Below are 14791 nucleotides of genomic sequence, written 5' to 3'. Positions count from 1 at the left end.
TTTCAGCGGCTGCCAACTGCAGGACAGGAAGAGTTGGCAGTTTTGATCCTGCCAAGGATCAAAACCCAGATAGGCCACATTTCAGAAGTAAAGACCATGCCCCCAGAATAAGGATGTGCCACGAGGCTAAATACTCCAATGGAACTATCCTAACAGAGTGTAAAACCAAACCTGAACAAGTTCAAAGGGATACTCAGCACTCCTTAGCAAAAGATAATATAAAATCCCCACAACAACATATCTTCTGCAGCAGTCAGTATACAACAATAATTAAAGAAAAACTACTACAATTGCAAAGAAATGTGATCCAAGGTCAAGAGAAAGAAGAAAGAGTAAACACCAACAGATCATGAGCTGATCCAGATGTTGGCACTAGTAGACAAATGCTCTAAAAGCTGTTATAATCAGGATTTAAAGAAAAGGAGTCATATTGAGTGAACAGAGAAGCTTACAAAATATTAAAAAACCACCAAATAAAGATTCTAGAATTAAAGACAGTATCTGAAGTGAAAAAAATATACAGGATGTGCTTAAAAGGCAGTAAAAGGATCAACTGAACTTAAAGACAGATCAACAGAAATAATGTGTTCCTAAGAATAGAGAGAAAAAGATGGAGAAACAAAGTGAAACAAAACCTAGGCCTCAGTCACCTGTTTGAATAATACTGAACGGTTTAACACACGAATAACTGGAATCCTACAGGCAGAGCAAGAGAATGGGGTAGACAAAATATTTAAAGAAACGATGGTTGAAAATGTCCCAAGCCATCGTATTTCTAATCCAAGTAACTCAGTCACCCCAGAGGACAACAAGCACCTAGTACACAACAGTAAACAACAGAAGACAAAAGACAATGAGATCCTAGAACATATACAGACCTGCTGTAGAGCACAGAGGACTCTGTTCAACACTCTCCTATGACCTACATGGGAAAAGAACCTAAAAGAGTGGATATATGCCTATGTATAACTGATTCACTTTGCTGTAAAGCAGAAAATAACACAACATTATAAATCAACTACACTGCACCAAAAATTAATTTAAAAAAACAGAGATCTTAAAGCAGCCAGGTAATAAAAAGATGCGTTACATACAGAGGAACGATGCTAAGGATGGTGACAAGCCACTCAGCACAAACCATGGAGGCCATAACACAGCAGAATACCAGTTTCAAAATGCTAGAAGAAAAAAAACCTGTACATTATACCTCCAGGACTTATTTATTGTATAACTGGACGTAGGTACCTCTGACACCTTCACTCACTTCAACCACGTAATATACAGCGTGGTGACTACAGCTAATAATACCATACTGTATAGTTGAAAGTTGCTGAGTAAATCTTGAATGTTCTCATCCCAAGAAAAAAAATTGCTAACAATGTGTGGTGACTGGATGTTAACTAAAGTTACTATGTTACCATTTCATAATACCTTCCAATATCAAATCATTATGCTGTACAAAACAAAATACAAAAAGGGGGAAAATTCCAGACATCTTTACCTAGCAAAAATATCCTTTAAAAGTGAGGATGCAATACAGACTTTTTTAGAGCAACAAAAACTGAGGGATCTGTTACCAGTATCCCTGAGAATACATGAAATGCTGAAACAGTTCTTTAGGCAGAAGGGAAATGACATCAGATGAAAAGTCAACTCTAGGAAGGAATGAAGGGACATGGACACAGGTAACATGTGTGTCAAATACAATGAAAAGGGTTTTGCATTTCCTTCTTTTCCCTACCCTGAATAATTACTCAATCTCAGAGCCCCTGTTAGGTGGGCCAAGCAGGGAGGTATGTGGCCAAGGGGTGGGGTGGCCCAGGCTCATAGAGCCGGCATGAGGGCATCAGCAGCTCAAAGTTACACTCTTTCATACCGAGCAATCAGTTGTCTTTTCATGACACTAGGGAGATAACAGTTGGTTGTCTCTTAATGCCTTTATTTACAGTAAAATAGCCATCATTAAAAAACACTGAAACAGTCTCTAATTTAGAGAAAAGTTACAAATACAGAATTTACTTATCCTGAGCCATTTGAGAGTAAGTTGCCTCATTACCTCTGAACATTAGTGGACACTTCCTACAAACAAGATTATCTTTCCTACAAACATAAGCAGAATAAGATAATCAAAACTGTGAAATTAACACCAACACATTACTACCATCTAGTCCTCAGAGCCCATTTGAGTTTTACCGATTGTTCCAATAATACCCTTTGTGGTTCAAAACACATGCTGTATTTAGTTGTCATGACTCTTGAGGCTCCTTCAGTCTGGGTCGGCTTTTCAGTCTTTTCTTGACTTTTTAAACTCTGAGACTTTTGAGGATTATACACCTGTCATTTTGTGAACAGTTTCTCAATCTGAGTTTGTCTAATGTTTATACATGATATGATTATACAGTAATAATGATTAAATTAATGTAAATCAAATTAATGTGATTCTGTTAGTTATAATAAAGTATGTTCATTTTTTGCCTTTTGATACTCCTTTAAGACTGGAGCTTAATTCTGTACCCTGTGAGTTTGGAACGGGCTTATTAGTAACTTCCTTCCAAGGTGTCATAAAAGTACCTCAGATTCTTCTTTGCTCTCTCCTGGGTCACTTGTCCTTGGGAAAGTTAGCTACCCTGTTGTGAAGACACTCATGCAGCCCACTGGAGAGACCTACATGGTGAAGATTTCAGAAACTGAGGCCTCCAGCCAACAGCCATGTGAGTGCGCCATCTTCAAAGCAGATCCTGAACCCCAGCCAAGCTTTCAAATGACTGCAGCTCTGATCTGACTGGGACATCTTGACTGCACCACCACAAAAGGCCCTGAGTCAGAACCATGCCAGAAAAGCCACTCTGATTCCTGATCCACAGAAAATGTGGAATAAAGTCTGTTGTTTCAAGTGGCTAAGTATTGGGATAATCTAAGTATTGGGATAATTAGTTACTTAGCAATTGATAATGACCACAGTTATCCACCACATTCACAGAAAAATGGTGGCAAGAAGCCATAGTATCATCTAAAAAGATGCATAAAAGTATTAAAACAAAATTCAAGACCCATTCTTGTTTAAAAAAAAAAAAAAAAAGAAACTTTCAGCAAACCAGAAAAAGAAGAAAGTTTTCTTAACAATGAGCACCCTACACTGGACATCATACTTAAGGGTATAATGTTAAATGCTCTCCCACTAAGACTGGGAAAAGGCAAGGATATTGTTCACTAGTTTTATTCAATATGGTTGTTCGAGACAATGCAGCATGGTATTGAAAAAATTAAAAGGAAAAGAAGGCAAACTGACTTTATTCTCAGACAACATAATTATGGATGTAAAAAATTGTAAGGACTCTACAAAACAGTTATCAGAAAAAGGTGAATTTAACAGTATTAAAGTATACAAGGTAAACATGTGAAATTCAATGGTGTTTCTACAAAAAACTGCAGATAAAAATACAATTCCATTTACAGTAGTTTAAAAAACATTAATACTTAGGCAAGATTTTTCAACAAAAACACTTTTTTAAGACTCCTGCATTGAATACAAAACAATGCAGAGACAAACTAAAGGAGACCTAAGTAAATGGAGAAAGACACCATGTTCACGGATCAGAAGACTCAATATTATGATTTATTAAGATGCCAAGGCTACTCAATGGGGATAGAAAGGCTTTCAACAAATGATGCTGGGACAACTGGATAATTACATCAGAAAATAATGAATCTTACCTCTACTTCACAGAATACAGAAAAATTCATCTGAGATGGATCAAAGAACTAAAACTAAAGCTAAAAGAACTAAAAGTAAAGCTAAAGCTATGATGAAACATAGGAGAACATCTTTGAGAACTTAGGGCAAGCAGTGTTTGTTTAGAGGACCAAAAAAAGCATGAACCCAGGAAGACCAATTGATAATATGGACTTCATTAAAATTAAAACTCCTCATTAGAAGACATCATTAAGAAAATGAAAAGGCAAGCCACGGAATGCAGGAAAATATTCACAATAAATATATCTGACAAGAGTTCTATTTGTAATATGTAAAGAATTTCTACACGTCTGTAAGAAATAAGGCAAAAACTAAGAAAAATGGGCAAAAGACTTGAGTAGTGACTTCATAGTGAATGACAAAGAAACACATGCAAAAATGCTTAATATTAATAGTCATCTGGGAAATGCAGATTAAAAGCACAATGAGATACCATTTTATATCCACTAGAAAAACTGAAGTTAAAAAGACAAGTACTGGTGAGGATGTAGGGCAACTGGACTTCTGTACACTGCAGGTGGGAGGGTAAAATGATACATCCAAGTTGACAACTTCATACTAAGTTATATAAATGCACCTTTCCTATGAACTAGAAATTCTACTCCTAGTTATTTACCCAAAGGAAATGAAAACCTATGACCACAAAAAGAGTTGTAAAAGAATGATCACAGTACTATATTCATAATAGCCCCAAACTGGAAACAACCTGGATGTCCATAACCAGGAGAATGGGTAAACAAACAGTTACCTATTCACATAGGAGAGCATCAGTCACCAATTAAAAAAAAAATATTATGATACATACAACAATATGGTTAAATCTCTGAAACATTGTTTTATGGGGAAGAAATAGGACACCAAAGAGTGCATTCTGTATTATTTCATTTAAGTAAAATTGAAGAACAGGCAAATTAATCCACAGTGACTGAAGTCAGCACAGTTGCCACTTATGGGGAGTGGGACTCACAGAAACAAACTTCTGAGATGATGAAAATCTCTGGATCTTGATTAGGGGTGGTTATAAGGAACATATATAATATTATCAAATTCAAATCATGAGCTGCTTACAAGAAACCCACCTTAAGTAAAAAGATACAGAAAGGTTAAAAAACAAAGAGAGACAAAGATGCGCCACGCAAATACTGACCACAGGAAATAGTACTGTTATATTAACAGTCACAATTAGACCTCAAGGCAAAGTGCATTGCCAGAGCTAAGGTTTGTACTGTAGTAAGATATAGGATTCTAGATTTGTTAAGTACTTAATGCAGCTGCAAAACAGATAAAGTATGCCATCTTTTCAAACACATATGAAACACTTACCAAAATCAACATATGCCAGGCAAATTGCAAATTGTATCAGTAATAAAGGGTTTAAATATGTTCGCTAATTTCAATGCAATTATGCAGTAATCACTAAAAATATTAACTAGAAAATTTCCCTATATTTGGGATTCAACAAACACATCTAAATTATGTTTGGATCAAAGATGAAATCATAATAGAAACTTGAAAATATTTTGAAATGAATGACTGAAATGATATTTTATAAAAACTAGTTTGATCTGGTAAAAGCGATGACTATGGTTTTAAAACAAGGATTGCAACTGAAAATAAGGAGTGAAAATCAATTATATAACTATCTATCTCAAGAATTTAGAAAAAATTAGCATGTTGAACAGGACAGAAACTATAAAGAATAGGAGCATGGATTAATGAAATAAAGAAGAAAGACTGTAGAGTTCATCAAAGGCAAAACCAGTATCAGAAATGTAAAAGGGATATGTGTAAAATGTAAACAGAATAAAATGTTAACATCTTTTTGCCAATAAATTGAGAGAAGTATATGAAAATAGTCAAAATTCTTAAACAAACAAACCAGAATCTATCAAAATCAAAGCAAGAAATAGAAAACCTGAAAATGAATAACCTTACAACTATGAACGAAATTGACTTCTTAAACCCTATTACACAAGGACAACTCAAAGCCCACATGCATTTTGCTAATCATTTAAAAGTCATAGCAGCATTTTTTTTTTTTACAAACTCTTTTATAAAAGAGCTTCTCAACTATTAATAGTTTCATCAAGAAAGCAAAACTTTCATACCAAACCTGACATGTACATTACAGAAAGGGATACTTCATGACAATCTTACTCATAAACATACATGGAAGTTCTAAAAAAGAGTAAATTAAAGCCAGTGATATGCAAAAAGAATAATATATCACAATATAAGTGGATTTATTCCATGAAAATTCAACAATTTACCATATTAATAGCATAAAAGAATAATTACACAATCAAGCCAATAAATGAATAAAAATCTCCATCCACACTTCACACTTAAAGAAAAAAATAACAAAAAACTCCAGCATATGATTAAAAAAAGACACTCTGTAATATGCTAAGGTGTGTGTATAAAAACCCTACAGCAAACATATTTAGTGGCATAATAGTGAAAGCTTACCTGCTAGGATTAGAATATCCAGTATGATCATTTCTATTGAAAACTGAACTAGAGATCCTACTCAACTCAATAAAAGATACAAAAAGTTTAAGGATTAGAAATAAAGACTTCAAAGCAATACCATTTAGCACAAAAACAGCAGAAAACTACATTGAAACATCAAACCAGTTGGATAAAATCTGACGAAAGATGTACCAGTCCACTAAACAGAAAAGCAGAAAAAATGCTCAGGAAAAATTAAAAAAGCCTAACAAATGGAAGAATACATTTCTATATTCATATATTAGAGATGCAATATCATATAGATGTCATTTCTCTCCAAACCAATCTATAAATTCAATGAAATGTCAATCAAAAACACAATGGGAATTAGTGAGTTGGTATGAAAAAAGAGAACACTAATGTTCACATGGAAATATAACAGGCCAAGAATAGCCAAGAAATTATTGAAGAATAACACAGAAGTACTCATGCCACTGGACAGAGAGACTTATTACACAGATAGAGGAATTAAGAAACTGTGACACTGGGACAAGGACGAAAAAAAAGGACTAATAGTTTCTTTCAAAGATCACTGACTAAGGCAAAAAAACCCCCAAACCAAAAAAACAACTGTACTGTGGATTTTATAAGATGCAGAAGCAAAATATATGACAATAATAACACTATGGATCAGCAAGGAGAAATGAAAGCATACTCCTGTAAGGTTCTTATACTATATGTGAAACTGTCTATTATTTGAAGGAAGAATGATAAAGAAGTATATTGTAAATCAAAGCACAACCACTAAAACAACAGAAGAGGTAGAGCTAAAAAGCCAGTAGCAGAGATAAAATGGAACCATTAATAAGGGGCAAGTAGAAAAATACAGCAAGATGGTAGTTTTAAGCCAAACCATATTGATAGCTATAAAAAATAAAAATGGTCTAAACCAGTACTGTACAACAGAGCCTTCCACAAGGAGAACCTGAATGGTAGTTAGTGTGACCAAGGAACTCAAGTTAAAATTTTTACTTAAGTTCAGATAGTCACATGCAGCTACCAGTCACATGCAGCTACCTACAACTAACTGTATTAGACGGCTGGTGCAACTACTCCAATTAAAACATGAGACCCTTACCTGAGAATGTAAATACTTCCTTTCTTTACAATATTTGAAGCTATCATATATTTCTTAGGTTCATTTATCTTGACTGGAACCTTGAACACAATATTGGTTAACCTCAGTGGTAAGAAGAATGCTTATTTCAATCTTGACTTTTGAGCAGGATTCTGTAATTTTCTTTAATTTGACCTGGTTCCATTTAAGAATAATTGATTCTATTCATAGCTCTCTAAGATTTTTGTTTGTTTTTTGTGTTTGTTTTAGTTCAGTTTGTTTTACATTAATAAAAATATACATAAAACTTTAAAAACAAAACAAAACAAAACGTGAGACCCACAATGCTATCTGCAAAAACTCACTTTAGATATAAAGATAGAAATAGGCTGAATGTAAATGGATGGGAAAAGATATGCAAACACTAATCAACACGGAGCTGAAGAGTGTGTATTCATATAATACCGAGAAGAATTCAGAATCAGGACTGTTGCCAGGGAAAAAGAGGGACATTTCATGATAGCAAAAGGGTCATGCTATCAAGAATAAAAACAATAAAATGTTTGTGGCAAGACCAATACAGAATTGTAAAGCAAAATAAAGTAAAAATAAAAATAAAAAAAATGTATTAATAGATATGCTCAATAGTAAGAGCTTCAAAACATATCAACCAAAATTGATTAAACTAAAACCAGAACTAGAGAAATCTTCAATTAGGGTTGGATTTCAAACACCCCTTTCCCTGCAAATGAGGGGGAAAAAATGAGTTAAGTATACAGAGGAAAGGAACAGTGCTATTAGTCAAGCTGATTGTTTAACATTTACAGAACACATTTACAGCAGCAGAACATATTCTTTTCTGCTAAACATGGAACATTCATGAAGATCACATGCTAGGCCATAAAATAAGCGTTAAATGTAAAAAGGTGTGAAATAATTTAATGAGTTACGTCCTCTGATCCAATGGATTTAAACCACAAATCATAGTAGTTGAAAATTTATGGAAAATTCCCAAATAATTGGAAGTTAGAAAACATACTTCCAAACAACTAATAAGTCACAAGGGAAAGAAATACTTTGAACTAAATGAAAATGAAAATACAATCATCAAAATCTATGATATTTCACCCAAACCAGTACTTACAGACAAATTTATAGTTCTAATTGCATACATGTAAAAAGCCTTAAAAGTCAATATTCTAAGCTTCCACTTTAAAAAACTAAAGAAGAAGAAATTAAGTCAAAATAAGAAAAGGAAGGGAAAAAATGAAGATAAAAGCAAAGATCAATGAAAAAGAAAAGTGGGAAAAAACTGTGAAATATTAATATAATAAAAAACTGGTTCTTTGAGAAGACCATTAAAATAGCTAGACAGATTCTAATGACATTAAAATGATAGTAGAGGAATATTATGAACAACTTTATGCCAGTAAATTAAAAGACCAAAACAATGGACAAATTCTTTGCAAGACACAAACTATTAATACCAAAACTTACTCAGGAAGAAATGAATAGGCCTACAACTATTAAAGGAACTGAAAGTGAAGTCGCTCAGTCATGTCCGACCCTTAGCAACCCCATGGACTGCAGCCCACCAGGCTCCCCCGTCCATGGGATTCTCCAGGCAATAACACTGGAGTAGGTTGCCATTTCCTTCTCCAATGCATGAAAGTGAAAAGTGAAAGTGAAGTCACTCAGTCGTGTCCGACCCTTAGCAACCCCATGGACTGCAGCCTACCAGGCTCCTCCGTCCATGGGATTTTCCAGGCAAGAGCACTGGAGTGGGTTGCCATTTCCTTCCCCAATTTGTCAGAATTCATCAACATGTTCACTAAAAATGGGTGCATTTTATTGTATGTAAACTATACTTGAGTAAGTCAATTAAAAACACAGATCAGGGCTTACCTGGTGGCTCAGCAGCTAAGACTCTGCCAGCCAATGCAGGAGACAAGAGTTTAATCCCTGGTCAGGGAAGATCCCACATGCTGCAGAGCAACTAAGCCCGTGCACCACAACTACTGAGCCTGTGCTCTACAGCCAGGGAACCGCAACTAATGAGCCCATGTACTGCAACTACTGAAGCCCACACACCCCGGAGCCTGTGCTCCACAACAAGAGAAGCCACTGCAAAGAGAGCCTGTGCATCGCAACTGGAGAGTAGTCCTTGCCTGCCGGAACTAGAGAAAAGCCCAGGAGGCAACAAAGATCCAGCATAGTCAAAAATAAAAACAAATAAATAAAATTACAAAAAAACTAAAACACAGATCAATGGGATACAATAAAAAAAAAAATCCATAAAAAGTGCACTAGAAATACAGATGATCAATTTACGACAATCACAGCTCTCGGTACACAACAGTGAATTATGGATAATCTTTAAAAAAAAAAAGTGAGATGTAAATCTCTGCTAGAATTAAAAGAAAAAAAGAAAAAAAAAAAGACAATCCCCCACAACCTAATTTTACATCTCATACAAAAATTAATCCTAGGTAAAAATTAAATCTAAATCTGAGAAGCAAAACAAAATTTCTATAGGATAACAGGAGTGTATTTTCATGACTTTGGTAAATCAAAGTTTATTAAAAGGACATAAAAAGCACTAACATAATATCTTTCATTGAAAGTGATCAAATGTATATATTAAAAGTAACAATCCTTCATTACAAGATCCAGAGAGTGAAAAGGATAGTCACAGAGTGAGAGAAAGTATCTGCAATAGTCAGATGCAACAAATGACCACAGAATCTACAATATCCAGAATACATCACACCCATAAGTCAATGAGAATATGACTAACAACTCAACAGAAAAATGAACAAGATTCTCAAACAGGCAACGTATCCAGGTGACCAATGAAGATATGAAAATGTGTTCAGTAGCTGTAGTCTTATGGGAAACAGGAATTAAAACCAGAATAAGGCAGTACCACCAATCCTCCAACACAGCTAAATTGAGACTGATGACAGCTAATGTTGTAGGGGACATGAAGCAACCGGAACTCCCAAACACTGCTGGCAGGAACATAAACTGACACAATACTTCAGAAGACATCTACTAGAGTTAAGATACATATTCCTTCTGAGCCAGGAATTCCCCTGCCAATTCCCAAACCCTGACTAGAAACAACCATAATTCTGACAGTAGAATAAACTGGTGTATTTAGTGTATTTATCCAATGGGATACTCACTGTACAGAGATGAAAAAGAATAAAGTATCATTACATGAAATGACATAGATGAACCTTACAAAGTATGAATAAAACAAGCAGATACAAAACAATATCTACTAATTCCATTTAAATACAGTTTAAGAAACTATAGTGTTAGAAGTTTATCAAAAAATATCAGTTGCTGCTGCTGCTGCTAAGTCGCTTCAGTCTGTCCGACTCTGTGTGACCCCATGGACTGCAGCCCACCAGGCTCCCCCGTCCCTGGGATTCTCCAGGCAAGAACACTGGAGTGGGTTGCCATTTCCTTCTCCAATGCATGAAAGTGAAGTCGCTCAGCCGTGCCCGACTCTTAGCGACTCCATGGACTGCAGCCTACCATGCTCCTCCGTCCATGGGATTTTCCAGGCAAGAGTACTGGAGTGTTAGAAGTTTATCAAAAAATATCAGTTGCTAAGAAATAACAAACCCTTACCATATGAAAGTACCATTCTAAGCAATTTTTACCTATTTTAACTTGATTTTCACAACTCTATAATTAGAGGCAACTAATTATCCCCAATGTGCAAATTTATTCACAAAGAGGTTAAATACTTTGCTCAAGGCCACAGAGCAACTATGTGTTAGATCTGGGATGTGAAGGCAGCTAGACTGGCTGGAGATCTTGCAGTCTAAACGCTACACTGCCGCTCAGTGCTAGAGCTGTAATGGAAACACGGAAGGAGGAGGGCAAATGAAGCAGGGAGAGGTAAGAGAAGCAGGATTACTAAGTTTCCATCTCCCAAGAAAACAAGCACTAGAAAATGCCTAAAATTGGGAGATGGGGTAGGGGAGAAGAGAAGGGATCAAGAATTAGCAGTATATGCATGTTAACGAAAAAATCTGGAGGAAAGATCATAAAAAAACAGCTAAAACCATCACAAAAGTAGATGCCTCTTGGGAGTGAGTCAGAGTGGACCAGGGAACTGTTAATACTTAACGTATAAGCCTCGCTATTACAGAAAAAAACCACACACACATTACTTTGGTAGAAGTAATTTTGAAAGGTTTTAAGAAGATCTAAATATTTTAAAAACAACGCTATCATGTATTGAGCCCCAGTATCCCTGGCACTTAGCTGAACATTTGAAAAGAAGTATCTCATACAGAGTTGGTGCCAGTTATTACTTCGATTTTGCTGATGGGGAAACAGATTCAGAGTTAACCAGCTGGTAGGTGGCAGTGTCCATGTCTGGACCACCACCAGGGAAAATGAAGATCTAGAAGTCAACAAAGTAACAGGGATGAAAGGATATTCAGGAGTCCTGGACAGGAGCAAGTGACTCATGTTGGCTTCAGGGAGTTGCCGCTCAGTGCTAGAGTTTTAATGAAAACACGGAAGGAGGAGAGCAAATGAAGCAGGGAGAGGTAAGAGAAGCAGGATTACTAAGTTTCCATCTCCCAAGAAAAAAAGCACTAGATAATGCATAAAATTGGGGGATCGGGTAGGGGAGAAGAGAAGGGATCAAGAATCAGCAATACTGTCCCTCTCTCAGGGAGGAGAAGGGACAGTAGGAGGGGATCTAGAAAGGATGCCCAGGGTTCTGGCTTGAGTACCTGAGGACATGTTGGTCCTTTTCTCTACCACAAGGTCCATGGAAAGAGGCGCAGAGGGCTAGGCCTCTGATGGGGAGCTCCTGAGCTTAGTCACACATATGCAGAGCCCCTATATGTTTGGGAAAGGCACAGAGGAGTCAGGCAGGACGCGTGAGGAAGACCTACAGGTGTGAACTCAGCAGAGGAGGAGGGGCAGGCAGAAGACTGAAGAGCAAGCGAGCACACAGGGAAAGAACACCCGTGGCCTGGGCCTGCAGCCTGTCCAGCCTCCGGGCCGCCCATCCAGCATGCCCTGTCCCCCATGCTACTCACCACCCTCAACACCACCAACAGCTACCTTCCACTCTTCAGAAACTTTTGTCTCTAAACTATCTTCTGAAATATAATCTATTCATTTATCAATATTGAGATGTCAGGGCTTCTAAGTGCCTCATACTTTCACCGCAAGGCACCTTGGGAACTGGCAGAGCCCTGGGCCAGGGTCAGGCCCTGGCTACATGCTCTCGCAGGGCCTCCACATTCCTCCTTCAGAGCACAGAAAATGGCCAAAGAACTCACTTTCTGTGCTTTGGTTACACAGTGTCTCTCTCTTTCTTGCAGGTACCTGAGGGCAGGAGGGGCTGGTCAACTTTTCCTGAAAAGCTCTAAATAATAAATACTCTGGGCTTTGTGGACCATGGGGTCTCAGTCACAGCTATTCAACTCTGCCCTGGAGCCGGAAAGCAATGGAGACCACATGTAAATGAACAGGTATGCTGTGTCTCAGTAAGGCTTTATCTTTGAATCGAGAAGTGGGCCAAAAGGCCAGGGTCTGCTGAGCCCTGTTCCAAATGGCCAGCACCCAGGCTAGCATCTGGCATACAGCCGGCACTGGATGAGCAATAATGAAAGGAAACAGCCCTTGGCTTTGTCAGTGAGACAGAAGCAGGTCCTGAGGGAAGGTGATTTCAGCAGAGCAGGGGGGTGGGATGGTTGGCAGAGGGCTGAAGAAGCAGTAAGCTCTTGTTCCAGAGCCCCCAATTTGCCCAGCAGGCCTGGGGAATGGCCCTGTCTCAGGGGAAGAGGTCTGTAGGCAGGGCTGGGGAAGGAGTCGGGGGTTGCTCCTGAGCTCAGGCATGCGTGGGGTTGATCGTGAAGGAGGAAGACACATGCCAAGGACAGAGAAACAGGGAAGGGTGGAGGAGATGATGGGAAAGCCTCACATCACTCTTGCCCGTGAGACATTTACCCAGACTAAACGGGGAAGACAGCTGGGCTTGGGGACTGGGTGCGCGGTCAAACGGGGAGGACTGGCCACCCAGGACAGGGCCACGGACCTCCGTGTGAGCACCAGAGAGACCCTCAGCACCCCCTCTTCTCTGGTGAGGCAGCACCTCTAACCAAGCTGGCGGTGGGGTCTGGGGCGCTGACTAGTGTGAGGTGTGTCACTCCCTGAGGCAGCAGCAGGGCCTGTCACTTCCTGTCCCTTCACTTTCCCACGCAGGTAGTGACAGGCAGGCCTAGAGGAGGATGAGTTCACACGTTACACGTGCAGACACGCCCAGTCCTTTCCTGAAGAACATTCAAAGTCACTTGAATTTCAGAGAGTCAGTGGTTGTTTCATCTTGACGCCTTCAAATGTGGACGTGCACGCTGTGAATTATTTCCCAATTAGGCAGAACAGAATTGTTCTTTAAGTGGAAACAACCAATCGGGTAAGGCTTTGCACAGCAGCTACCTAGTTTTATAAGCTTAACAAGAGTATTAAAAGACACAAAACACAACTTCTCACAGAGGAAGTATTAACAGTATGATATTTAAACAGCCTGAAAAGTTTAGAGTCAAAAACCTATAGCCAGTCAGTTTCACTTTTCCTATGAACCAGATACCTCCAAAAGGCTTACATTTTGATATTACTCTGTTAATTCATCACTGCTGCTGGAATGTGCAGCCACAGTGCTGAAATGTGTGAGAAGGGTTCAGACTCCAAACTATTTTTCAGGAAGAGCTAAAGCCATCTATCTTTTAGAGCTAAAGCCAAGTATCTTTTAGTTGACATGCCAGGGAAAAAAAGCATTACGACCTCTTTTCTTCTGCCTTACTTCAAGGTGAAATTTGCTGTTCCTATTCACAGATCGAAGGCTCTATGTATATTCTAGTAAGTGAAACTTTAATTCCATACTTTCACTTTCAAGTTTTCACTCCTCACAAGTTAAAAGATGATTTTCCTAAAACACATCAATCCTTGCTCTACTGTTTCAAGTTCTTCTAGAGATGATGGTAATCACTGTCTCCAAATTCACTAGCTTTTAGAATGGGGATGCCTACCCTTGTAACACATCTTTGTTTGAAAGGACTTTTCAGTACACCTTTAGATGCATATTCAGTAAACATAATCTCTTACCCTATTGTTGGGTTGATGTTTGGATCAAAACTGTCTTCCACGAACCGCCACACAATACTTGATTTACCCACACCTGTATCCTGAAATACAATGAGAGAGGTTAAGAAGAAAAAGTTACTTGCTGGCACTTAACAAAAACTGCCTTGTGCCCTAAGTTCAGGATTTTGGAAAAATCATCCTGGATAGGTGAATTTTAAAGAAACGTAAAGGAGGTTTTCATAAAAATTCAGTGGAGTAATGATAAAGATTTCAAAATGTATTGTAGGAGAGGATATCTGAGTTTACAAAAGATGTGAGGATCTTCTGAAAGACCCCAAGTTTCT

General features: G+C 37.9%; 1 protein-coding gene across 1 annotated transcript in view; it reads right to left on the bottom strand.

The window, feature by feature from the left end:
- The window catches only part of RAB22A (RAB22A, member RAS oncogene family), a 52644-nt gene that overhangs the window by 36817 nt on the left and 1036 nt on the right, over window positions 1-14791 (bottom strand). The window contains exon 2 of the mRNA XM_040248660.1: window positions 14469-14548. Coding sequence (XP_040104594.1) covers window positions 14469-14548 — 80 coding nt within the window. The remainder of the gene's footprint in view (window positions 1-14468; window positions 14549-14791) is intronic.

This window comes from Oryx dammah, unplaced genomic scaffold (assembly GCF_014754425.2).
Source record: "Oryx dammah isolate SB20612 unplaced genomic scaffold, SCBI_Odam_1.1 HiC_scaffold_10, whole genome shotgun sequence".
Classification (NCBI taxonomy): domain Eukaryota; kingdom Metazoa; phylum Chordata; class Mammalia; order Artiodactyla; family Bovidae; genus Oryx; species Oryx dammah.
The sequence above is the reverse complement of the archived record's forward strand: the minus strand, read 5'-3'. Positions and strand labels throughout refer to the sequence as shown.